Source organism: Loxodonta africana, chromosome 18, assembly GCF_030014295.1.
Source record: "Loxodonta africana isolate mLoxAfr1 chromosome 18, mLoxAfr1.hap2, whole genome shotgun sequence".
Classification (NCBI taxonomy): Eukaryota; Metazoa; Chordata; class Mammalia; order Proboscidea; family Elephantidae; genus Loxodonta; species Loxodonta africana.
In genome coordinates this window covers 55,863,519-55,891,050 of record NC_087359.1, presented here as the reverse complement: position 1 = coordinate 55,891,050, position 27,532 = coordinate 55,863,519, and the positions used below count along the sequence as shown (strand labels likewise).

The 27,532-nt window shown below is 39.1% G+C and overlaps 1 protein-coding gene and 1 long non-coding RNA gene across 8 annotated transcripts in view; both read right to left on the bottom strand.

Annotated features, from left to right (window-relative positions):
• MYO1D (myosin ID) overlaps nucleotides 1-27,532 on the bottom strand; it is a 348,824-nt gene that overhangs the window by 147,049 nt on the left and 174,243 nt on the right. For all 7 annotated transcript variants that reach the window (XM_010594224.3, XM_010594223.3, XM_023553473.2 and 4 more), the window contains exon 17: nucleotides 1,265-1,488. In XM_010594224.3, coding sequence (XP_010592526.1) covers nucleotides 1,265-1,488 — 224 coding nt within the window. The remainder of the gene's footprint in view (nucleotides 1-1,264; nucleotides 1,489-27,532) is intronic.
• On the bottom strand, nucleotides 5,416-17,336 carry LOC135228101 (uncharacterized). Its single transcript, XR_010318390.1, has 2 exons — nucleotides 16,436-17,336; nucleotides 5,416-16,343 (listed from the first exon to the last, which is right to left on the bottom strand). It is a non-coding gene; the product is annotated as an uncharacterized LOC135228101 (long non-coding RNA).

Sequence of the window (27,532 nt, the reverse complement as noted above, 5' to 3'; positions counted from 1 at the left end):
GAGAATTGAGGTACTTTTGCTTTCAACAATTCTGTATTGTTTGATTTTCTCTTTTTTATGAGCAATCATTTTTTTAAAGCAAATGAGATACATATTTAAAGAGTTTTCCTCTCATGTATTTTCTTAATCCTTTGGTATCTATCACCAATTATAAAAAGCAAAATCAAATGGAAGATAAAATCTGATTTAACAGAATTATAAATCAATTATTTTGTATTTAATATATCAACTATTTCATGGTGTTTATTGTGGAATACCATGATACTAAATGGTCACACTTGAAAGCCACTAGCTTAGTTTATGTGACTAGGTAGATGGCTATATCCAAGACAGAACTAAATATATCTGGTGCACAAAAAACCAAAAACCAAACCCACTGCCGTTGAGTCAATTTCAACTCATAGTGACCCTACAGGACAGAGTAGAACTGCCCCACCAAGGAGCAGCTGGTGGATTCAAACTGCTGACCTTTTGGTTAGCAGTCAAACTCTTAATCATTGTGCCACCAGGGCTCTGATGCATAAAAATAAGCTAAAAAAAATGAGGAGATAGGACCTGAGAGCAACTATAAACTCAGATTCAGGGTAGGTCATAAAAAAATGAAGATCAGTTGGCAAGGTACCAAATTTTACACTGGTATTTATTTATTTTTCAAATAGCTTATTTTTTTTTCAAATAGCTTGCTCATAAAATGTAAACAAACAAACAAAACACTTGCTTTAAAACATTTGTTTTCCCCCTAGGTTGCAATTTACAATCACTTAGGGAACTAAAAAAAAAAACCTCTGACTGGGCCTAACCCCAGCTCAATTAAACAGGGATCTCTGAGAGGTAGGAGCTGGGTAGAGGTATGTTTTACACATGCCCCCTGAGCGTAAGGTATAGCCAGGGTTGAGAACCACTGTTCTAGACGCATTAACTGATTTTCTAGTTTGAGTGTGGCAATTTTAATAAATAATTATTTTTTGCTAATACAAGAAAGCAGAGATAGCATGCTAGCAGCTTGTCTTAAATATGGCTTAGATTCAGGGGTTGTGATATATTGGTGTCAACTGCTACAGGAAAAACAAATTGACAGTTCCATTATTTAGGGAGGCAGACAGATGTCCTTTGAAAGTGACATCTACGAAACTGGCGACATTAAGGTGGAAGTAAATGTCATTAAGTGCAAAGTGCTGAGCCAACATCATGGTTTCAGATTTGTGACTTTATATATTAAGCGTGCTGCCATAAATGGCTGCGGCACATACCAACAAGTTCTTACCTATTAAAAATTGCCTGTAGGGCCTCCTCAAAACGGTGAAGAACTTTGGGAGGGGTCGGCCACTTCACATGCTTCCCGTAGTCTCTCATGGTCTTGACGCCGTGGAAGCGCCTGGCCACCTCACAGAGGTACGACTTCACTTTGTAGAGGCGGTAGTACCTGATTATTGTCAGAGCTGCCTTGGTCCTCTTGTACCGCATGCGAGCCAGGGTGCCCCGCCACACCTTCACAATTGAGAAAGAAAAAGAAAAACGTTGCTGGCTGATCGACTAAGTGGTAGATGACTTTGAAATTATAGAGGCTCCTCTACTGACAAGCTCAACTGGGAACTTATCCTGTGTAAAGGGAATCAGCCAGAGCCAAAGCATATTAATTCTGCGTGCCACCAACAGATGGCGCTAAGAGTCATGTCGGTCATTTTTGTTTCAGCTGTCTGGCTGCTCCATTATTCTACCCTGGAGTGTGTGCTGAGTTTGAAGCAGAGTCCTGTTTTAACTTTACTGTGATGAAAAAAAGAAAGTCAAGATGCAAATATCTTTGAATAAATATTTTAAGAGAGTTGAAAACGAGCAAGATGAGTTAGAGCCATCAACATCTGTAGCTCTCTTGGGAAACCCAACGTTACACAGAGCATACACACTGGCCACTCCTGTAATATCACTTTGGACTTATAAACTGATTCGTACACAGCCTGTGCACCCCTATCTCCTCACTCCAAGCACTGTGTAAGCTTCTAAGGATGCAGACGTACTCCTGGTGAAACGGCACAACGGATTCCTCATATAGGCATCTTGGTTCACATTTCTTTTTTCACTTCAGTGCTCAGAAATCAACCAGACAATATTGAAATGTCTCAAAGCTAGCTTCATCCAAGCATGGTGACGTCCAAGGTATTTACATATCTGTCAGGTATGTCTCAATCTTTCAAGCAAAAACAAATCTGGGGTAGTTTTCAGTTCCTCACTGGCTCTTTCCCTATGTATCTTTTCTACCACCAAATTTACTCATTCTTTCATAATATTTCCAGTATAAACCTCTTCCTTTCTGCTAGCACAGTCTCCAAGACCCCAAACTATTCCAATTGTCTTCTTGGGTGAACTCCAGGTACACCTCACCATGTTCCAGGTGATATTTAACGCTGCTACTTAAATAACCTTTCCACCTCTGAGGCAGATCATATTACTTTCCACCCTCGGCCCTGGCCTTTCAGGACCAGGATTTTCAACCTGTAGTTCAAAGCACAGTATGTAGTCTCCAGGCTCCCTCAGATTTCTTTCATTTCTTCTGAAATCCCTGACTGTGCCCACCAATCTCCCTCAGAAGAACTTGCACTATGCCCCTTGTATTCATTTTAGGTCCTTCTGCGTGCAGACTTTTAAACTTGCGTCGTGTGCTGGCACTGCTCTGCTTTTTCAGCCTCCTATTATACAACAAAGATAGATTCGTTTGTATACTACATGTCAGGAGCCCATCAAAGGATTCCAAAAGGAAAAAAAACCCACAATATAAAAGGCGAATGTGACGTCCGAGAAATTTGTGATAGAAATCTGGAGTCTGTATGTGAACAAAATACAGAAAGACAACAAGGCAATGAAAACTAACTCGTTATTTCAGGTGGCATCAGTATAGCAACCATTTTTAGTCAAAATAGCTTTCTTCCTTATAGGCTAATCCGTTGTACAGATGGCTTTGTTACGCCTCCACCCAAATGCTAAAATAAAGGCCTCTCCTTTCGTGTCTCGGAAAACCAAAAGAATACAATTATAGGGTGGAAGTATGTGATTCAATTTCTTCAACAAAATGCATTTTTTAAGTTTCATAGTGTTTGCTGCCCTGTTTTTTTTTTTTTTTTTTTTAAAGAGGAAGGAAACCAAGACTCCTTGCAGCCACATTTATATAGGAAATCAGTCTTTAATTTTCAAAAAGGGTTTTATAAAGCATTTTATTAAAATGTTTTTAGTTAGATCTTTTAGTAATTTGAAATTTTTTTTTTTTATGTTTTGTAAGTGCTTTCTGAGGGGTATTTCTTTGACAATCTTCAAAATTTCATCTGTGTTGTTGGCTTATTTAAGTTTTGTATAGTTGGAAAAACAAGTAGGACCAAAAGACAATAAAAAGCAGCAGCCTTTCCTCGGCCCACCGTAACCCACCTCCCCACCTCTCAGCCTCACTCCACAAAGGCAAACAATTCCAGCGGCTTCTTCTGGTGTCCTGTTTATAAGTAACATACAACACCGCTATTTCTTTTTTTGGTAATTTTATTTTGTTGTCGTGATTGAGGATATACGCAGCAGAACATACGTGAATTCAGCAACGTCTACATGTACAATGCAGCGACACTAATGACATTCTTCGAGTCGTGCAACCATTCTCACCCTCCCTTTCTGAGTTGTTCCTCCCCCATTAACCTACAATACTATTTCTAGAGTTGCCCTTTTAGACATTATCCAATCATAGAAGTTGAAGATTTAGCATTCTTACTATCACTCCTATTTCTCTATCATCCCAATAATAGTTACATAAAAAAATTTTCAGGCAATAGTGTTGTTATTATAATTAGGACCACGCACATACGGTCCTTGGAGCAGTGTTAGTTCAGTGGTAGAATTCTCTCCTTCCATTCCGGAGACCTGGGTTCAATTCCCCGAAAAATATCCTGTCAATGGAGGCTTATATGTTGCTATGATGCTGAAGAGGTTGCAGCTAAGCTTCCAGACTAAGGTGCTGGACTAGGACGAAAGGTCAGGTGATCTATTTCCAAAAAGCAGCCTATATGGATCACAACAGCCTGATTCACAGCCGTTTGCTCTGTTGCGTATGGGATCGCCACAAGTCGGGGACTGACTACCTACGGCAGCTGACAAGGCAACAAATATGGTTCGCTGCTGTGCTAAGGAGTGTAACATACTACCCTCCCTTTACTTTGTCATGTAAATTTTGCTTTTACCTGTAGTTAATAACTGTCTCATTTTTTTTTATTTGCTTTGTTTTCTATATGCGAACCACTAATTTTTGCTAAATGCTCTAACAGACCAATCAAATAATAAGCAATAATTTCCAACTGTTAAGCAGAGAAATTGACCCTTTTTCTTTGATACTTCCTATATACTCATATGCCAACCTGGACTGGTTGCTCCTCAGGCCCACTGAACAGTTCCTATCTGGGGCTTTTTTCACCACTCTTTTTTGTTGGAGGCTTTATTCTTTTTTTTTTTTTAATTTTATTGTGCTTTAGGGGAACGTTTACAGTGCAAATTAGTTTTTCATTCAAAAATTTATACAAAAATTGTTTTGTGCCATTGGCTGCAATCCCTGCAATGTGTCAGCACTCTCCCCCTTTCCACCCTGGTGCTCCACGTCCATTCATTCTGTTTTCCTGTCCTTTCCTGGCTTCTTGTGTTTGCTTTTGGGCAGGTATTGCCCATTTGATCTTGTATACCCAGTTGAACTAAGAAGCACATTCCTCATGTGTGTTATTGTTCTACAGGCCTTCTAATCTTTTTGCCTGAAAGGTGGATTTCAGGAGTGGCTTCAGTTCTAAGTTAGCAAATTATTCAGGGGCCATAGTCTTGGGGTGGGGGCAGATCTTTGATTCTGGAGCTTATGACTTTTTTTCCTTGGTTTTCCTCCCTCTGGTGCTTTCAAGAATGGTGCATGGCTAGTAAATTTCTATTCTCTTTAATTTCCTTAAGAGTGCAAAGCAGTTGCCTAAAATGTCTCTTTCTTGGGGTTACAAAAACAGAGAGGTTGAGAGCAGGCTTTGGAATCAGGCTATACCAAAAACCAAACATCCGAGCAATTTGTGGTAGAAATCTGCAGTCTGTATGTGAACAAAATATAGAAAGACAACAAGGCAATGAAAACTAACTCGTTATTTCAGGTGGCATCAGTATAGCAACCATTTTTAGTCGAGTCGATTCCAGCTGCCTGTGTTCAAATCCTGGCCCCATTCCTAGGAGCTGTGTTAACTTGGGCAAGCTTCTTTACCTCTCTGTGTCTTATTTTTCTACTCTGTAAAATGGCGATGATAATTGAGCTTATCTTGTAAGGTGGTTGTGAGGATTAAAGGAGTTAACACACACAAAACACTTAAAACAGTGCCTGGACATAGTCACTGCTCAATAGGCATTAGTTGCTAGGATTATTTGAAAGTTTCTGTTTATCTGGTGATGCAGTGGTTAAGTGCTAGGCTGCTAATTGGAAGGTTGGCGGTCAAACCCACCCAGAAGTGCCTCAGAAGACAGGCCTAGCAGTCTGCTTCTGAAAGGCCACAGCCTTGAAAATCCTATGGAGTAATTCTACTCTGCATACATGGTGTCACCGTCGGAATCCACCCACCACCAACTAACAACAACAGGCCTGGGATATCTCTTTTGCTCACTGATACATCTCCACTACCTAGAACAATGCCAAGGGCACAGTAGCCACTCAGTAATATTTCTTGAATGAATGAATGTTCTAAACACCATCTTCCAGGCCTGATACAGAATCTTTCATTTCGGCTATCATGTTTTCAGTTTCCAAGAGCTTGTCCTTGTTCTCTGGCTAGTCCTTTTTAAAGCATGTTGCTCTTGTTTTACAAACGCAACATCTCGTTCTTTCTCTCTGAGGACGGGAATTGTGGTTTTATTTTTTAAACCGCTCTCTGCACGGTACCTGTTACCTCTAATTTTCCCTCTTCCCCCATTTGTTTTGGCCTTGGCCTTTTGTGCTAGATGCCTTCCTTAAACGTCTGGGGGCCAATGGCTACACAGTCACATTTAAGAGTGGAAAGCCAACGGAAACTCTGTGCGTGTGCTTTACGGCAGATTTCACTGCAGGATGATCAGGTATCAGCCATCTGAGGGGATCTTGGATGTCAGCATGTTAAAATGTTTTCTCTTTGCTGCCAGAATTCCCAGAGTGAAGGGAAATGGGGAGAGGATCTCACTCTTAAGTATCCAGACTTCCACTTAATTTCCTCCTTGGTTTCAGTATGGTGTGTGGCCCCTGCCCTTCACTGTGCCTGGTATCACCAAGCCCAGGGCTTCTCTGGTTCGATTTCTTCAGAGAGTAAACTTCTTGTTTGAATCCATCAACTGCTCCATGGGAGAAAGATGTGGCAGTCTGCTTCCGTAAAGATAACAGCCTTGGAAACCCTATGGGGCAGTTCTATTCTGTCACATAGGGTCGGGATAAGTCGAAATTGATTCGATGGAAATGGGTTCGGTTACCTTCAGAGGTACTTGTCCGTTCCAGCTTCTGGATTTTTCTACAGCCCTATACTGGTAACCAGCTTGTTTGCTTTCTTCTTTGCAGGCACTTAGATTTCAGCTTTCTCCATTTGCTTAAGGGAGTAACCACTTATTCATTTACGTATAAAATTGTTGATACCTCTTGTCTGTGTTTGTTTCTACTATGGCTTTATTGTCCTTGTGGGTTTATCCAATTTTTATTCCTTGACTATTTGTTTAGGAATTTTAAGAGGGAACAGAGATAAACACAATCTGTCATGTTTAACCAGATGCGGGATAATGCCATTTTAATTTTACCATTTTTTCCTCTGTGCACACATCCTCAGCGGTCAGGCTTCTCAAAAGCAGCACCTGGCAGTCATTAAAGTACAAAATACACTTCGCAAAAGATGTAGGACTCCAGGCTACACTCTATTAGGTAGGTCAATGACATAGCCTCGGTTTAGTCTCAGAATCAAGCACAGATTGGCTTTCCTTTTTCGGTTTTTGTTTTTATTCTTTTTTCCTATTCATCATGGGTGTTGGACCCTTCTGTCCTGTTTTAATACATCCAGTTCTCAATACAAATCACTGTTTCATTCACAGCTCCTGGTGCTCTGAACTGGGTGCTCTCTTGGTTTCCACAACCAGAATCTTTCAAAATAGCAGCTTCCCAGGGCCTCCATCTCGACTGGAGAGAAAATTTTAGAGGTGTCTTTTGTCCATTTCTACCTCTAAGTTCCCTATATAGTTGTTCTTGTAGAGTTCTGACAATTGATGGTTGTTAAAGAGCTCTAGTAGAGGAGAGTTTATGAAGGTAGCAGGTTGATCTCTGAGCAAATCATAAAATACATAAAATTAATCTTTGGCATCTACCTATGTATCTAGGTAGGTCAAATTTAGAATATGATAGTTATATCCTCTTTGGGATATTTCATGATTGATTAATGAAGGATCAACCCCTTCTAGAAGTAATTTTAATTTCAAATTCCAGTTCTTTGCTGGTATATAGGAAAACACTTGATTTTTATATGTTAATTTGCATTTTGCAACCTTGCTATAATTTCATATTAGTTCCAGGAATTTTTGGTAGATTCTTTTGGATTTTGTATATCGATAATCATATCGCCTGTGAACAAAGACAGTTTTATTTCTTTCTTCCCAATCTGTGTATCTTTCATTTCCTTTTCTTGTCTAATTGCATTAGCTAGGACTTCCAGTTACAGTGTTGAATAGGTGTGGTGAGAGGGGACATTCTTGTCTTTCAACCTTTGGGGAAAAGCATCTGTTTCTCACCATCAAGTATGATGTTAGCTATAGGTTTTTTTTTTTTTTTTGGTAGATGTTCTTTACAAAATTGTGAAAGTTTCCCTCTATTTCTACCTTGATGAGAGTTTTTATCATGAATAGGCATCAAAGAGTAATTTTTAAAGAGATATTCCTCTTCCTCCCAAATGTCTCTATGAGGGATAAAAATGAATAAATGCCTGATTTTAAAATGCTGGTGTCCATGTTGTTTGTTTTTGTTTTCAACCAGAATAGCAGGTTAATATGCACTGAGAAGAAAAGGACAAGGATAAGGTGTAATTTGTAGGTGTCCAGCACAATGTCTACACAACGTTCCTTAGTTTTAAAGGTCAATTGATAGCATCTTGACATGACCTAAAGGGACAGTTAAGAAGTAGTAAAACAACAAAATCTTCAGTCAATAAACCAATGTAAAATCTTTAAAATAAAAAGACAAAGTACCTCTGAGTATAAGCCTTATACTGTCCTGATGAACCTGAGTATTGGGAGTTGGAGGTGGTTGCTGGTTGAGTATATTTTGTTGGAAATGACCAGCCCCAAGATGTCTAGAGGGTTAGCGAAAAAGAGGAAGACCCTCAACGAGATGGACTGACACGATGACTGCAACAATGGGCTCAAGCATAGCAACATTTGTGAGGATGGCGCAGGACTGGGCAGTGTTTCATTCTGTTGTGCGTAGGATCACTACGAGTCGGAACTGACTCGACGGCACCTAACAACAACAAGATGCCTTACCTAGGTCTGGTAGACTAACCTGCTGAGTAAGTTAGTTGACTTGTGAACTTTAATTAAGGACTTGTCCATTTTATACATGGCCTTGTCTAGATTCATTAGCCGAGCAATTCTTCAGTGCATACATACAATTACTGCCTATTTAATGATTTTTTAAATATGATGATGACATGTTCTGACAACTTCCTTGTAACTGTAACTTCAAGAAACTGAAACTTTTGATCAATTGCTGTTGAAAGAATATTTTAACATTAACTCCATCAAAGCCAAACTGGAATTATTTTGCAGACATTCTTTAAAAATACAGGTAAATGAAAATAAAATTATTCTAGTTAACAGGTTAAGTCATTCTAACTGGCCCTTCAGGATGTAATTTTCTTCAAAATTAAACACTCCATGGTGGCTGTATTGAAGTGATTGCTTTCCTTGGTTCTATTTTTTTTAAAAGATGAAGTGCAAGCTTAATTAACATTGTCAAAATCTCTCAGGTCAAGGCTATCTCGACACTGCTTTTTGATATAGAATGAGAGGGTTTTGGTCAAGTGTTTGAACATCTGAGCAGATCCAAGGAGAGTCTGGGAATGTTCTGGCTTTGTCTGAAGTCTCCTACAGCTTCTCTGGCCCCCAAATTGCCTCCATCTAATACTGAGATGGGTCACTGCCTGGTCAAAGTATAAGCAAGACTTTTACCTTGTATAACAAGTACACTGGCTTTTCTTCCTTTACGCCTAACATGGAAAATATGTAAAGCTACTTAAAGAAAAACACAGTACACCTTTGTTTCAGATACTTGCAAATGATCCCAATTTTGAATGGTTCCCTAGATCATTCCAAAACTTAGATGATACATGATATTTCTGGAAGGGCCCACCAAAGGTGCATCCTAAGATTCATTCCTACAGAATTTCAAAAGTGAATTCTGGAACATAGGGCCTTTGGAATGCTTCCTATAAAAAAAGAGTTCCATTTTAAACAAGCTTGGGAACATAGTGGTTAAGTGCTACGGCTGCTAACCAAAGGGCCGGCAGTTTGAATCCACCAGGCGCTCCTTGGAAACTCTATGGGGCAGTTCTACTCTGTCCTGTAGGGTCGCTATGAGTCGGAATCGACTCGATGGCACTGGGTTTGGGTTTTTGGTTTGGGAAAAGTGTATACTGTGATTCCTTGCTGGAGATTCATGATGAACATTAGCATATTAAATGTTCTGAGACATTCTGAATAAACCTATCTTAACTTCAATACAGAATTTTAAAATCATATTTGACTATAGAGTCTTTTGTACACTGATCACTCATTAATTTCCAAAGAACTGGGGTCTATAGAATATCCTTTAGGGAAACAACAAATTAAAACAAAATGAAAGAATGAGTCAAATAATGAAATAAAGAGTACTTATACCAGAAAATACAGACTACGGGAAGCTATTATAATTGTGTACAAAACCCACTGTGACCTTACTAGAAATGAAAGCAGAAAAGAAAATGAGGTGGCTTCCATAACTCTCTGTAGCTAATAAAAAAGGCATACGCATTTGTCAGGAAAGACACACTTTCTCACGCTGAGAGAACTCTTAGGAAATAGTATTGTATCAATGTTAATTTCTTGATTTTCATAATTATATGTAGTTATAGAAGAGAATGTCCTTGTGTTTAGGAAATACACATTTAAGTATTTAGGAGTAAAGGGGTATTATGCCTGCAACTTACTCTTAAAGAGTCCAGAAAACAATTATACACACACATACAAATGTATCTCTGCGTTTGTATACACAAATGCATACATACACACACAGACTGAGAAGAGAGTGAGAGAGAAGGTGAGACAGAGAACAAGAATGATAAAGCAAATACAGTAAAATGTTAGCATTTGGGGCACCTGGGTGAAGGATGTATATATGGGAATTATTTACACTATTCTTGCAATTTTTCTGTAAGTCTAAAATTATTTCAATATAAAAAACTTTAAAAGTCATCTTTAAGGGATAGAGGAGAGCAGCTGCAGAATTTTTTTTTTTTAAACAATTTTACAGAAGTTAGAGAGATCATTATATTTTTTTAAAAAACTGAAACACTTCAAATGCCATATTGTACCTGTGTTTTCTGAATATCAGTGGGGTATGTAAAATAAACTGAAAATGAGTAGGTTCATTAGTCTATGTTAATTAAAAAAAAAAAACTGAGAATATGTGTTTAAAGGATGCTACATTAATTCGTAAGTTAACCTATTCTGGAAGCATACATAAAGACAGTGCTGTTTTGAGCCACATTGAAGCCTTAAGCAAAAAGAAACATCAGTAATACTGATCCTGTCTTTATTTAAAATTTTGTCCATCATGAATTTTTTTACTAATTTTTATTTTTTAAAATATTACACTTAGAAGAAGTTAAACTGCCCCTATTTGCGGGTGACATGATACTACACATAGAAAACCCAAAAGACTCCACAAGAAAACTACTGGAACTAAGAGAAAAATTCAGCAGAGTAGCAAGATAAAAGATAAATACACAAAAATCAGTTGGATTCCTATACACCAATAAACAGAACGATGAAAAGGAAATCATGAAAACAATACCATTTATAACAGCCCCTAAAAAAAAAAATACTTAGGAATAAATCTAACCAGGGATGTAATGGACTTATTCAAAGAAAACTACAAAACACTACTGCAAGAAACCAAAAGAGATCTACATAAATGGAAAAACATACCATGCCCATGGATAGGTAGACTCAACACTGTGAAAATGACAATTCTATCCAAAGCAATTTAAAAATACAATGCATTCTGATCCAAATACCAACAACATTCTTTAAAGAGATGGAAAAACTTATCATTAACTTTATATGGAAAGGGAAGAAGCCCTGGATAAGTAAAGCACTACTGAAGAAGAAGAATAAAGTAGGAGGACTTGCACTACCTGATCTCAGAACCTACTATACAGCTATAGTAGTCAAAACAGCCTGGTACTGGTACAAGGACAGATACACTGATCAATAGAACAGAATTGAGAACCCAGATGTAAATCCATCCACCTATGGTCACCTGATCTTCAACAAGAGCCCAAAGCCCATCAAGTGGGGGAAAAGACAGACTTTTTAAGAAATGGTGCTGGCAAAACTGGATGTCCATCTGCAAAAAAATGAAACAGGACCCATACCTCACACCATATACAAAAACTAACTCAAAATGAATCAAAGACCTAAATATAATAAAGCCCAAAACCATGAAGTTCATAGAAGAAGAAATAGGATCAACACTAGACGCCCTAATACACAGCATTAGCAGGATACAAACCACAACCCACAACCAACAACACACAAACTCCAGAAGATAAGCTAGTTAACTGTGATCTTCTAAAAATTAAACACTTATGCTCCTCAAAAGACTTCACCAAAAGAGTAAAAAGAGAACCTATAAATTGGGAAAAAATCTTTGGCTATCACAAATCAGATGAAGGTCTAATCTCTAAAATCTACAAGAAAATCCAACACTTCTACAACAAAAAGACAAATAATCCAGTTAAGAAATAGGCAAAGGAAATGAACAGATACTTCACCAAAGAAGACATTCAAGTGTCCAAAAGACACATGAAGAAATGCTTGCGATCACTAGCCACCAGAGAAACGCAAATCAAAACCACAACAAGACACAATCTCACTCAGCATTACTGGCAGAAATTAATAAAACAGGAAATAACAAATGTTGGGGAGGCTGTGGGGAGATCAGAACTCTTATGCACTGCTGGTGGGAATGCAAAACGATACAACCATTTTGGAAAATGATACGGTGCTTCCTTGGAAAGCTAGAAATAGAAATACCATATGATCCAGCAATTCTACTCCTAGGACTATATCCTAAAGAAATTAAGAGTCGTCACATGAATAGACATGTACACACCCATGTTCACTGCAGCACTGCATGTTCACAATAGCAAAAAGATGGACACAACCTAGATGCCCATCAACAGATGAATGGATAAACAAATTGTGGTATATACACACAACGGAGTATTACACAACGATGAAGAACAACGATGAATCTGTAAAGCATCTCATAACATGGATGAATCTGGAGGGCATTATGCTGAGTGAAGTAAGTCAATCACAAAAGGACAAATATTGTATGAGACCACTACCGTAAAAGCTCATGAAAAGGTTTGCATACAAAAAGAAACAATCTTTGATGGTTATGAGGGAGGGCGGGGGTAAGGATAGAAAAACACTAAATAGGCAATAGATAAGTGCTAACTTTGGTGTAGGGTAAGACAGTACACAACACTGGGGAAGCCAGCACAACTTGTACAGAGCAAGGTCATGGAAGCTCCATAGACACATCCAAACTCCCTGAGGGACGGAATTGCTGGGCTGAGGGCTGTGGGTACCATGGTCTCAGGGAACATCTAGCTCAACTTGCATAACATACTTTATGAAGAAAATGTTCTACATTTTACTTTCGTGAGTAGAGTCTGGGGTCTTAAAAGCCTGTGGCTTAGCCATCTAGTACTGCCATAACAGAAATACCACAACTGGATGGCTTTAACAAAGGGAAATCTATTTTCTCACAGTCTAGTAGGTTACAAGCCCAAATTCAGGGCACTGGCTCCAGGGGAAGGCTTTCTCTTACTGTCAGCTCTGGAGGAAGGTCCTTGTCTTCAGTCTTCCCCTGGTCAAGGAGCTTCTCAAGTACAGGGACCCTGTGTCCAAAGGATGCGCTCTGCTCCTGGTGCTGTTTTCTTGGTGGTATGAGGTCCCCAACTCTCTGCTTGCTTCCCTTTCCTTTTACATTGGATCAAGAATGTGGCCTGAACAAGGGTGTTACATCCCACCCTAATTCTCTTTAACCACAGGCAGAGATTATGATTATGGGAAAATCACAAAATGGAGGATAACCACACATGGTCTAACCAAGTTGACACATATTTTTTGGGAGACACAATTCAATCCATGACAGCCTGTGAGCAGCCATCTAGGGTACTCCACTGGTCTCACCCCTTCAAGAGAAAGGAATAATGAAGAAAACTAAAGATGTAAGGGAAAGATTAGTCCAAAGGACTAATGGACCACATCTACCATGGCCTCCACCAGACTGAGTCCAGCACAACTAGATGGTGTTCGGCTACCATCACTCACTGCTCTGACAGGGAGTAAAATAGAGGGTCCTGGACAGAGCTCGAGAAAAATATAGAACAAAACTCTAACTCAAAAAGAAAGACCAGACTTGCTGGCCTGACAGAGACTGGAGAAACCCTGGGAGTATGGCCCCTGGACACCCTTTCAACTCAGTAATGAAGTCACTCTTGAGGTTCACCCTTCAGCCAAAGATTAAGCAGGCCCATAAGACAAAACAAGACTAAAGGGACACACCAGTCCAGGGGCAAGGATGAGAAGGCAGGAGGGGACAGAAAAGCTGGTCATAGGGAACCCAAGGTCGAGAAGGGGAGAATGTTGACATGTCGTGGGGTTGTTAACCAATGTCATAAAACAATATGTGTTCTAATTGTTTAATGAGAAACTAGTTCTGTAAACCTTCATCTAAAGTACAATTAAAAAAATACATTAATAAAAATCTATTAAGAAAACATTCGGCATCCCACTTTGAAGAGTGGCATCTGGGGTCTTAAATGCTAGCAAGCAGCCATCTAAGATGCATCAATTGGTCTCAACCCACCTGGATCAAAGGAGAATGAAGAACACCAAGGACACAAGGTGATTATGAGCCCAAGAGACAGAAAGGGCCACATGAACCAGAGACTACATCATCCTGAGACCAGAAGAACTAGATGGTGCCCGGCTACAACCAATGACTACCCTGACAGGAACACAACAGAGATCCCCTGAGGGAGCAGGAGAGCAGTGGGATGCAGACCCCAAATTCTCATAAGACCAGACTTAATGGTCTGACTGAGACTAGAAGGACCCCGGTGGTCATGGCCCCCAGGCCTTCTGTTGGCCCAGGACAGGAACACTTCCCGAAGCCAACTCTTCAGACATGGATTAGACTGGACAATGGGTTGGAGAGGGATGCTGGTGAGGAGTGAGCTTCTTGGATCAGGTGGACCCTTGAGACTATGTTGGCATCTCCTGCCAGGAGGGGAGATGGGAGGGTGGAGGCGACTAGAAGCTGGCGAAATGGACACGAAAAGAGAGAGTGGAGGGAGAGAGCGTGCTGTCTCATTAGGGGGAGAGTAATTGGGAGTGTGTAGCAAGGTGTATATGGGTTTTTGTGTGAGAGACTGACTTGATTTGTAAACTTTCACTTAAAGCACAATAAAAATTATAAAAAAAAGGTAAAAAAAATACATTAATATATTATCTATCTTGGTTACATTTTTTGCACTCCCTTAAATTTTATGCCCGAGTGGAGTGCCTCACTTGTCTCATCCTATTCCTGGCCCTGCATTAAGAAAGAAACAAAAATTAAAGAGCAAACCTAGTGTAGCATTTGGCAGACTAGGGGAAGAGACAGAGCATGCCAGCCACATGGTGGGCTCTGTACTGGGGAGTTTGCACATGCTATCTCATTTACTTCTCCCTACAGTCCAGACAGGCAGATATTTTGACCATTTTGCACAAGAGGAAACTGAGGTTCAAAGCGAGTGACATATCCCAGATAATACAATAAATAAGAAACCTGTATCTCAACTTGGTCTGACTCTAAAACCTGATCACGCTATCTCCTGAAGGTACCGCTCTTAAAGCAGCCTAATGGTATATAAAGCTATAATGCTTACTACGCAGTTGCCTCTCTGAATAAGAGACTTGGACTTGCCATAATAATTGCCAGAGGGTTTGGTTTTAAACATAACCTATACATCCTTCACATAAAGTTATACAATTTCCAATTGTAAAATTTTGAATTGAGTATGGTCTCTCTCTAATGGCATTAACATAGTTTTAGCTGTGTTGATCCTTAATAGGAATGACTTACAGTATTCTGATGACAGTAAGGAGCAGAGACGTGGCTACTGAGATGAAACAAGTTCTGCGCACTGCAGCGGTTGCACGCACCAAAAGGCACAACAAACAAGAGGACAGAGAGCTAGGGCAGAGCCAGGCAAATACACAGCCTTCATTTAAAGGCATATATGGAACAAACTTGTTGCCAAACCATACACTGCAGAAATTGTGGCTTAACTCCTAGCTACAAAGGAAAACAAGGAAATCTCTTTAGTGCTTAGTTAAGGTTTCTATGACTCTCTTCATTAACATTTGGTTGACCATTGTGAGAAATCATATAAACATGTTAGAGTCATACTTTTAATAAAAGAGTAAAACTATGGTTTGGGGAGATAGTTTTGATGAAAGGGAACAAATGATTTAATACTTTTGCAACACAATAAAATCAGAATTGATGATGGGTGGTCTAAATTTATTTAGTACTCATAAAAAAATTTAACTAAAAAAAATCAATAATGAACAACACATTAAATGCTCATCAAGAATAAATCTTAATTCCTTTTTGAGCAACTGGATTTCCATCTAATTATCAGTTATGTTTGTGCTAATGTATTCGTTTGAAAATATTTCTGTATCTAAAAATATTGGCATTTGGATTAATCTCCCTTGCTTTGTGAGTTACTGCTGCAGTGATTAGGGATGTACCTAGAACTCAGTGTGCATTCCTTCTATAAACATTTGTTGAATGCCTACTGTATATGTGGTTTCTGTAGGCATTACAAAGGAAAGGAGTGGACACTATAGCAACCCTGTAGGACAGAGCAAAACTGCCCCATAGGGTTTCCAAGGAGCAGCTGGTGGATTCGAACCGTCAACCTTCTGGTTAGCAGCAGAGCTCTTAACCACTGGGCCGCCAGGGCTCCGGTGATATCCTAGGAAGAAACAAATATGCCTGTAACTGGGAAACAACTACAACTAACCCCTTAAAACGTAAGATCTGGTCAAATGCCATAATATTGCAAACCTCCATGTAATGAAGCTTGAATTCCTCGGCTACAAACAGTGGGGCTGTTTCAAGGAAGTCCAGCTCTGCTCAGACGGACAGCTTCCTGACTGCGCTTTGTGGGGGTAGAGTGGAAAGGACCCTGCTCTGGAGTGGCAGGCCTGTACTTCCTCTACTGAGCTCTAAGGGAATTGAGCAAATTAAACTTTTGAGGCTTCAGGTTCTTCGCCTATAAGAGGAGAGAGTTAGATTAGATGATTTATGAGAGCGTATGCTAGCATTTTATCATAGCGACTGCTGATAACACATAGAAATTTAAAATGTTATTTCCCGTCCAAAGTGGACATGGAACTGACGACTACTATCTTTGGTTTTCGTCTACTTACTGCTGTTATCTCTAAGGGAAGAGAAAGAAAACAGCAATTCGCTCTTTTGTGCCGGGTTCTGTGCTAACACTTAACATATCAAAAATAGGTATTTAAAAAGCACCTGTTCTGGGCATATATTTGTACTGTGTTATTATGTTCTTCTTACCAATAATTCACCATAAAACATCAAGTAGGAAATACACTTGACATAAGTTCTCTAAGTCATACATTAATGGACTTTTGCTGACAAATGCTTGACTTTGGGAAACATTTTTCAGGCTCGTGATGCCTGTTTCTACAGCGAGATGCAGTTAATGTTCACAGCTCTTGCTGGTGTCATGGCTCTGGCTGTAGGCAATGGAAGACTGTACCAACAAGTTTTTGTTTAGCTCAGTGTTCCTCAACGTATCCCTGACAGTGATACTAGGTGAAGATGCTTCCTGGCAGGGGGTATAGAAGGGGTGGGGAAAGAAGCTGGACAAGGTCCCCTGGAGTACCTGGGGGGAGGAGCATCAAAATGTTTCTCTTTTAACTTCCCTTAAAAAAAAAAAAAAACAAAACTTCCCTTAGGTTGTACTTAATGATAGCAGGAATAGCAGAATAAGAAAAAGTATATGTATTACGGTACTTTTACAATAGGGCAAGTTTACATTAATATGACTTGAATACAACATGATTAAGTAACTGAGGGTCACTACTGGTTATAGCTCAGTTGTAAAAGGAAAAAAAAAAGACATTGTTCAGGGAACACAGCTGTGTTGTTTGGGTGCCTGTTTTATCTTTAGAGTAGGTAATACGATACATGTAATCAGAGTAATAAATAACCCCTGGGAGAATCAATGTTTTGGTGATATGGAAAAAATGCCACTTCTCTAGTGAACAACCTAGATAAAGTCAAACGCTGGATTTGCTCAGTGACATTGACGTTTTAGAGTTGCACACATAGCTATACGTATCTTTATTATCGAAAGTACTACCAGAAAAATAACTTTGTACTTGTAAACCTGAGAATTTCTATACCTTAAATCTATTCTAAAGAAATGTTTTATAACAAAATATTAAAGAATTGAGGTCTATTAGTTATGTACCAATCAAGATAGGGCAGATTTTAAGTGGATGGCAACAAGAATATGGTGAGTTTCTCAATCAACTTCTCTGGAATCTATTAAAATAAATTTATATTTTTATTGCCATTTATAATCTTTTTATAAGCTGTTTATTCTTAAATTTTACCCATTTTCTATGGGTTATCTTTTTTATTGATTTGTATGAGCCCTTTATAAACAAAGAAAATTAGGTCTTTGTTGGTGCTACAAATATTTTTCCAGTACATTAATGATTTTTTCTATTGTCTGTAATATACTCCCAAATATAAGTTAAAAACATTTTTTTTTGAATGTAGTCAAACCTACTCATTTTTCTTTTTTGGCACTTATGCTTTTATGCAAAACTGAGATCATATAATAACTATAAAATGCTCTGCAATGCTTTTCATTTGATATATCAGGAGTATCTTCTTATGTGATCAAATATCTTCCTATAATGTGATTTTGAATGGTTTCACATTATTCAATCATACAGACAAACCATAATTTAGTTAACGAATCCCCTATTGTGAGAATTTTTTGATGTTCTCTTTTTTTTTGTAATGATAAATAAGATTTTGGTAGTATCCTTGTACACAAATTCAAGCATACAAATGACTTATGGTAAAGTTCTAGAAATAAAATTGCTGTTGTGACCAATTTATATTTTCAGGTACCAAATATTTAAGTACCCATTTCCAAAATCCACTGTGTTATTAGTTAAAAAATAATTAGCTAAACTGGTAGAAAAAAGTGGTATGCTGTTGCTACAATTAAATTGCTTTATTACTGCTATTCAACTTTTTGAATATTCACCAGCTATCTGAATTTTTTCTTTTGGAAATTGCCTCTTTTTTCGTTTTTGTCCATCTGATGAACATCTTTCATACAATGATTTTTAAGAGCTTTTTGTATATTAAATAAGCTAAGCTTTTATTATATTTACAAAGATTTCTTAGCGTTTTGCCTTTTACTGTTCCTGAAGAATGGGAATTTCAGAACACTTAATTGGCGCATGAGGAACCTGTACTTAGACCAAGAGGTAGTTGTTTGAACAGAACAAGGAAATACTGCGTGGTTTAAAGTCAAGAAAGGCGTATGTCAGGGTTGTATCCTTTCACCATACTTATTCAATCTGTATGCTGAGCAACTAATCCGAGAAGCTAGGCTACGTGAAGAACATAGCATCAGGACTGGAGCAAGACTAACAATCTGCAATATGCAGATGACACAACCCTGCTTGCTGAAAGTGAGGAGGACTTGAAGCACTTATTGAAGAAGATCAAAGACTACAGCTTTCCGTATGGATTACACCTCAACATAAAGAAAAACAAAAAACCCTCACAACTGGACTAAAAGGTGACATCAGGATAAATGAAGAAAAGATTGAAGTTGTCAAGGATTTCATTTTGCTTGGCTCCACAATCAATGTCCATGGAAGCAGCAGTCAAGAAATCAGATGATGCATTCCACTGGGCAAATCTGCTGCAAGAGACCTCTTTAAAGTGTTAGAAAGCAAAGATGTCACTTTAAGGACTAAAGTGTGCCTGACCCAAGCCATTGTGTTTTCAATCGCCTCATATGCATGTGAAAGCTGGACAATAAGAAGACAGAAGAAGAATCAATGCCTTTGAATTATGGTGTGGGTGAAGAATAGTGAATATACCACTGACTGTCAGAAGAACAAACAAATCTGTCTTGGAAAAAGTACAGCCAGAATGCTCCTTAAAAGTGAGGGTGGCGAGGCTTCATCTCACATAATTCGGACATGTTACCAGGAAGGACCAGTCCCTGGAGGACACCATGCTTGGTAAAAGAGACGGTCAGCAAAAAAGAGGAAGACCCTCAACGAGATAGACTGACACAGTGGCTGCAACAAAAGGCTCAAACACAGCAACAGTTGTGAGGATGGCACAGGACTGGATGGTTGTTCATAGGGTCACTATGAGTTGGAATCGACTCGATGGCACCTAACAACAACAACATCTTTTGGCCATGGTTATTAGCTCAGGACAATAAATCATGAGAAGAATTTTGCCAGGTGCTTCTGAGAAAGATTTCTCACTTATCAGATAAATGTCCAGGACTTCTAGAAGAGATTCTCTCCTTGAACATGGAGGAAACAAACACACACAGCGAAACTGTTAGCAGCCATCTTGCAACCACAAGGGGGAGCCAGACTTAGAATGGAGATGAGAGAGAAGACGGAATAGAGAGGCTTCCTGTCACATGAAATAAATCCCCTTTACTCTCTATGCCAGTTTGAATTGCGTTTTCTGGTTTTGCAATGAAACACATTATAATACAGTATTTTATTTTCTTTGTTTTTTGAGAAACAAGTTTGAAATGTTTATGGAGGGATATCTATTAACCTGTTTATGAATTCTTCCTTTGCTGCTGCTATACTTAGAAAGGTCTTACCTACTTTAAAATCAAGTATGTACCCATAAAGTGAATTTATTTTGTTAAAATGTAAGCTCAATGGTGGGGGGAGGGAGGCTCCAGGACAAGTAGGAGAGTGCCTTATTTTATAATCAGTCCATGAATGGCAGCAGACGGTGCCAATTCCAGCAGATTATTCATCATTCAAGACGTGTGAAAGGTTCATTAAAGCTCTGGATTCTTTGAAATATAAATGAATTATCAGCTACATGTGATGAAAATGGTGGGATAAACATTCTATTAGACTCAAACATATGTGAGGGGATGGAATCTAAGTTAACTTCTACCTGGTCAGGCATTAAGAAGGGTTAATCTTGAAAATCTTTATAAAGATATCTCCTCTGAAGTAGTGGCGTAAAAAGTCACTGGGGTAATCACGGAAGATAGCTAGATAGATTAGGTTGCTAGATTATAGTATAGCTATTTTTATACATACATACATAACTTGTTGCCATTGAGTCGATTCTGACTCATGTTGTTGTTGTTGTTAGGTGCTGTCAAGTCGGTTCTGACTCATAGCGACCTTATGCACAACAGAACGGAACACTGCCCGGTCCTGCGCCATCCTTACAATCGTTGTTATGCTTGAGCTCATTGTTGCAGCCACTGTGTCAATCCACCTCGTTGAGGGTCTTCCTCTTTTCTGCTGACCCTGTACTCTGCCAAGCATGATGTCCATCTCCAGGGACTGATCCCTCCTGACAATGTGTCTAAAGTATGTAAGACGCGGTCTCACCATCCTTGCCTCTAAGGAGCATTCTGGCCGCACTTCTTCCAAGACAGATTTGTTCGTTCTTTTGGCAGTCCATGGTGTATTCGATATTCTTCAGAACACCACAATTCAAAGGTGTCAATTCTTCTTCGGTCTTCCTTATTCATTGTCCAGCTTTCACATGCATATGATGTGATTGAAAATACCATGGCTTGGGTCAGGCACACCTTAGTCTTCAGGGTGACATCTTTGCTCTTCAACACTTTGAAGAGGTCCTTTGCAGCAGATTTACCCAATGCAGCGCGTCTTTTGATTTCTTGGCTGCTGCTTCCATGGCTGTTGAATGTGGATCCAGGTAAAATGAAATCCTTGACAACTTCGATCTTTTCTCCGTTTATCATGACGTTGCTCATCGGTCCAGTTGTGAGGATTTTTGTTTTCTTTATGTTGAGGTGTAATCCATACTGAAGGCTGTGGTCTTTGATCTTCATTAGTAAGTGTTTCAAGTCCTCTTCAATTTCAGCAAGCAAGGTTGTGTCATCTGCATAACGCAGGCTGTTAATGAGTCTTCCTCCTATCCTGATGCCCGTTCTTCTTCATATAGTCCAGCTTCTCATATTATTTGTTCAGCATACAGATTAAATAGGTACGGTGAAAGAATACAAAAGTATTCTCTTTCTGACTCATAGCAGCCCTATAGATACATAGACACACTATATATATCAAATATTACTTGAGGCTATAAGGAAACAGGTATATACCATGATTTTAATATCCCGTAATAATAAATCAGCACTTTCATGCTAAGTCAGAACAAGCATATCTTGAATTCGAAAAACAAATCTTTTTTAAATGAACACCAACATTAGACTGCCTGAAGAGCTCTTTCCATATGTGAACCTTGGAAATATTTAGAATCATCGAAATCTACCCTTCCCTTTAGTCTTTGTTCATTCATCTCAACCGGCTTGTGATCAATATTTCATGCATCTCTTGTATAGCTGCCCTCCAGGTGTCCTTCCACAAAACCAAGCCCCAAAGTCTAAGTGAAAATTTGAGCAGATACAAACTCTGCTGCACTGAGCCTTGAGGAAATGGATGTGCAATGGTGTCAAAAAGGGGCATCACTTAAAATGCCTCCCAAATGCTCAAGCTCTTCCTTGCCACGGCATCTTTGCTTACGTGTTTCCCTCTGCTTCAACGCTCCCTCTCTGAACTTTTTCTAGGGTCAGAGCCTTCATATTCTTTACCTCTCAGTTTAAAGTCACCTGCTCAGAAAGGGGCCTTCCTTGACCACTCTATCTAAAATATATTTCCCTTGTCCTCTAAATGATTCCCTCAACTCAGCCCTTCGTTTCCTTCATAGCTGTTACATGATCTTAAAATATTTTTTTTGTTGACTTGTTTCTTGTTTCACTCTTCAGCTAGGATGCTCCATGAGGACAAGGGCTATTTCTATTTTGTTAAACACCGTGTTTCCAACGAGTGCCTAGTGATAAACATATGTTGAATAAATTAATAATTATTGGATTGACTAAGTATCCTTACGACTAGTTTAAAAGACCTTCTTATCTGTAAAAAGGCACTGTGGAGGGTTTTTACACTCACGAACGGGTCCGTAACTGTGCAGGAGAAGTGCTCACTCAAAAGAAAATAAACAGTTCATCCTGCTGCACAATTGGGAAGATGAGTCAAGCAAATTATTAAATTTCAAGGAAAAATAAATATGCTCTCAAATCCTGATGGAATTTCAAAATCACTGTGAATGGTTCTAGAGTCGTCTAGTATGAATAAGCATCAACTTGAAAGACTGTTGCCAATTTGCCAGTGAGCCACCTGATGTATGAAAAAGTCTGGTTTTCAGTAAGTACTCATTCCTGCTACATTAAAAAACTTCACTAAAAACATAAAATCCTTACCTTAAGCTGGTTCTGTTACAGCTATGAAACTGTGGTTACTCTAAACTAAGCCTCGGCTTTCCAGTTCATTCCAGTTACAGGGTTTTTCTTGACAAATTTCCCTTTAGCTCTACATTTTGTTGACAAAAAATCAGTCCCTCAATGTCAACGCATTTTATCACATGACCAAGAAAAATGTGATGTGGTACATTCTTCTCTTGGAGAAGAGTCCATAAACCCTACTGGGTATCACTCCTTTTTCTCTGAGTCTGTGAGAATGATATAATTCCTCTATTTGAATGAGAAGGAAGGAAAAAAAAAAATCAGACTGGGAAATCCTATCAAAAACTCAAATATACAAATATTGTATGCCGGCTCTCAAATTAACAAAAATCAGATTCTAATTAATATACAAAGAACCAACTTTTTGGTTAGGTTACTCAGATGAAATAGGTCTTTAAGCCCATAGGCCAAAGACGACATGAGAAGATACTGTAATTGATATAGCTTTGTCTTTAACGCAGTAGTTTTCTGATGAGTATTCTCCAATTGACTTCTCTTTTTGAGAGACTGTCCAGCAGATACTCTGTTCTTCCAAAGGGGCAGAAAAACCCTTGTTTCTTTTTCATAACCTCATGGAATCTACTGAGTCTCTACATTATGGCAATATGAGCCAAGTAGCCCAAAGGAATTTCAGCGTTTCCATCTCTGTGACGGTTTATCCCCTAAAGCAAAAATCAAGGAACAGGTTTTCTAGGCTTATCACTTTCAAGAATGTATTTACTTGGCCAGACTAAAACCCCAACAGATATAGTTGTAGAACTGTAGAAAACTGTTCTATTACTAAATAACTTTGCTTTTAATTCTGGATTTTCGTTCTTCCCCAAATAAATATGTAGTTAGCTTTTTAAGTTATTATCATCTACAGAGAACCTTGTGCTAGGTTAGATTATTATTATTTTTTAACTAATTTTTATTGTGCTTTAAGTGAAAGTTTACAAATCAAGTCAGTCTCTCATACAAAAATTTATACATGCCTTGCTATACACTCCTAATTGCTCTTCCCCTAATGACACAGCACAATCCTTCTCCTCTGTCTCCTCACGTCCATTTAGGCAGCTTCTGGCCCCCTCTGCCCTCTCATCTCCCCTCCAGACAGGAGACACCAACACAGTCTCATGTGTCTACTTGATCCAAGAAGCCCGTTCTTCACCAGTATCATCTTCTATACCATATTCCATTCCAATCCCTATCTGAAGAGTTGGCCCCGGGAATGGTTCCTGTCTTGGGCTAACAGAAGGTCTGGGGACCATGACCTCTGGAATCCTTCTAGTCCCAGCCTGACCATTAAGTCTGGTCTTTTTTTTGAGAATTTGGGGTCTGCATCCCACTGCTCTCCTGTTCCCTCAGGAGTTCTCTGTTGTGTTCCCTGTCAGGGCAGTCATCGGTTGTAGCTGGGCACCATCTAGTTCTTCTGGTTTCAGGCTGATGTAGTCTCTGGTTTATGTGGTCCTTTCTTTCTCTTGGGCTCATAATTACCTTGTGTCTTTGATGTTGTTCATTCTTCCTTGCTCCAAGTGGGTTGAGACCAATTGATGCATCTTAGATGGCTGCTTGTTAGCATTTAAGACCCAGATGCCAGTCTCCAAAGTGGGATGCAAAATGTTTTAATAGATTTTATTATGCCAATTGACTTAGATGTCCCCTGAGGCCACGGTCCCCAAACCCCTGCCCCTGCTTTGCTTGCCGCTGAAGCGTTCAGTTTATTCAGGAAACTTCTTTGCTTTTGGTTTAGTCCAGTTGTGTTTACCTCTCCTGTACGGTGTGTTGTCTTTCCCTTTAGCTAGGTTTGATTATTGTCCAGGAAGTAGTCACTCTGCTATGAGTTGGAATCGACTTGACGGCAACAGGTTTCTTTTTGGTCCCCCCTTGACCTCTAGGGGAGGGGTATACTTATTGGTAGATGTGACCTGAACAGTTTCAAATGTGCTTATGTGGTTGGGCTTGTCCCTTTAGGCTTTGCCGTTACTATGAGAAGAACATGCCTCAGGAAGTCCACTGGCTTCAGAAAAATGAGCAACACATAGAGCCAACCTATACTCAACCTATGGTCTGGAATGGGATCAGCCAAGATGGGCCAAACTCCAGATCCATGAGTAACAAATACATTCTGCTACTAAGTTTAAAGGTGGTATGGGAGGCTGAAATGCTCTGCCAAAAGGTATCTCTGGAACCTGTGAATATTACCTTACATGGCAAAAAAAAAAAAAGACCTTGTAGGTGTAATTTAAGTTCAGGATCTTGGGATAAGGAGATTATCCTGGACTATCCAGGTGAGCCCTAAATGCAATCACATGTATCCTTATGAGAAGGAAGCAAAATGAGATTTGAAGACAGAAGAGGAGAAGGCAATGTGACCACAGAGGTAGAGACTGGAGTGACTGTGGCCACAAGCCAAGGAATCCTGGCAGCCATCAGAAACTGGAAGAGGCAAGGAATAGATTCTTCTCTAGAGCCTCTGGAGGGAGCACAGTCCTGCTGATACCTTGATTTCAGCCCAGTGAAACTGATTTTGGACTTCTGCCGTCCAGGACTGTGAGAGAATAAATTTTGGTCGTTTTAAGCCACCAAATTTGTGATAATTTATTACAACAGCCATAGGAAACTAATACAGGCAGTTAGTGGCATAATTGTAGCAACAATCAGCTGATATAAATCTAACCAAGAGTAATGATGTTCATATTAATAATATTAATAATAATGGCAAATGGTGCTTACTGTTTGCCAGGCACTGCTCACAGCAGGCTGCAGGTATTAACTAAATTAATACACCCACACTATAAGCTGGGTACTACTTTATTACCATTTTACAGCTGAGGAAGCTGATGCACAGAGAGGCTAATTGGCTTGCCCAAAGTATCATCCAGTAGGTGTTGGAGCTGGGATTAGAATCCAAGTAGTTTATGGCTGACAGAAGCCAAGAGCTATCTGTTGGTTAGGGAGTAGTACAGTCTAGAAATTATACATACGTTAGTGATTCTTCTACTCTGGCAGCAGAGTTAAAACTTTAAGACTCCTTTTCTACCTGGGAATAACCCTTGTGCTTACTAATTACTCCATTTGTTTGGTATTACTAGTATTCACTAGCATTACTTGGTATTTAAATGGCACCTCATTTAAATGTACATAAATAGTTAAGTACTAATAAATATCTTTGCTTTCATATATAGCTAATAAGAAACTACGTAAATCCAGGAGCAAATTTATTTTTTAATTATATTATTGACAAAATGTCAATAATGGAGCCCTGGTGGCACAGTGGCTTAAGAGCTTGGCTGCTAACCAAAATGTTGGCAGTTCAAACCCACCAGTTGGTTCTTGAAAACTCCATAGGGTAGTTCTACTCTGTCGTATAGGGTCCCTATGAGTCAGAACCGACACGACGGCAACGAGTTTGACAAAATGTCTTCTATGACCACTGAGTACAAGGCACTGTGTTAGAAGCCCTCTGTGGAATACGATCAAGTATAAGGATGCTGCTTTCCTCAACGATTTATAGTATCAGACAAGGAGATAAGAAAAATGTACAAAATTAACAGATGATCTAAGATTTAAACACTGGTGAAAGACCACAGAAATCGCAGAATCCAATTAAATTTGTGAGTGGAAGACGTCTTATAAATCATCTTTGACTCAGCCCTGACTCTTGCTGGCATAATTTATAAAGGTCATTCACACGTGCAACCAATTCCCAGGGGTTGTACAATTCAATCCCTGAGATGTGCCCTTTTTGCCCACTCAAGAAAGCAAGTATCAATTTTTCTAGAAATAACTTTGAATCAGCTCCTACTTAAAAAGTAATTAATTCATAAACCTCAATACCTTATTATTAGTAATAAATTACCCATAAAACACCTGACACCTGATTGCAACAGATGTCCTCATTTTAAAACTATCACTTTATAGATGAACGAAGTGAGACGACCTAAAACCTTCAGCATGCACAGCGGATCCGCAGCGGGTCCATGGTTCCTGGCTCCCACTGAAGTTACTGTCTCATAGAGCCACATACAACTGACAAAAGGGTTCGGTGGAAAGAAGAAAGGGTGGCTTTGTTTAGACTGGCATGGTCAGGAGGGCTTTAGTGAGGAGGTGAAATCTAATTTGTTGAACGCTGAAGGCAAGGAAAACAGTGTGCGTAAAAGTATACAGTGAAAAAGCACATAGGTTTGGGGTTTGGTGAAAAAACCATGGTGTAGTATAGTGGTATAATGGGAGATACAGTTGGTTGAAGCCAAGCTCTGAAAGATTCTGGTCTTAATTTTGTAGGTGTTTGATTGAAGGTCTTTTGAACAGAGGAACAACGTCATTAAAATTGATACCGTAATGTTATGCAGATTAACATCAAGGAGGGAAGCCCAGAGCCTGAAAGATCACACAGAAGTGCTTCTGGCGCAGATTACCACAACCACCTTGATGTTTCCTCTGATTTTCATACTGGAATGCCCATCTGCAGTGCATACAGTGTGACATCAATTTTAAAAACTGACTCTGTATGTGTGTAAGAGATAGTAGGGCAAAGGCTAAAATGACATATTTTAAAATGTTAATAG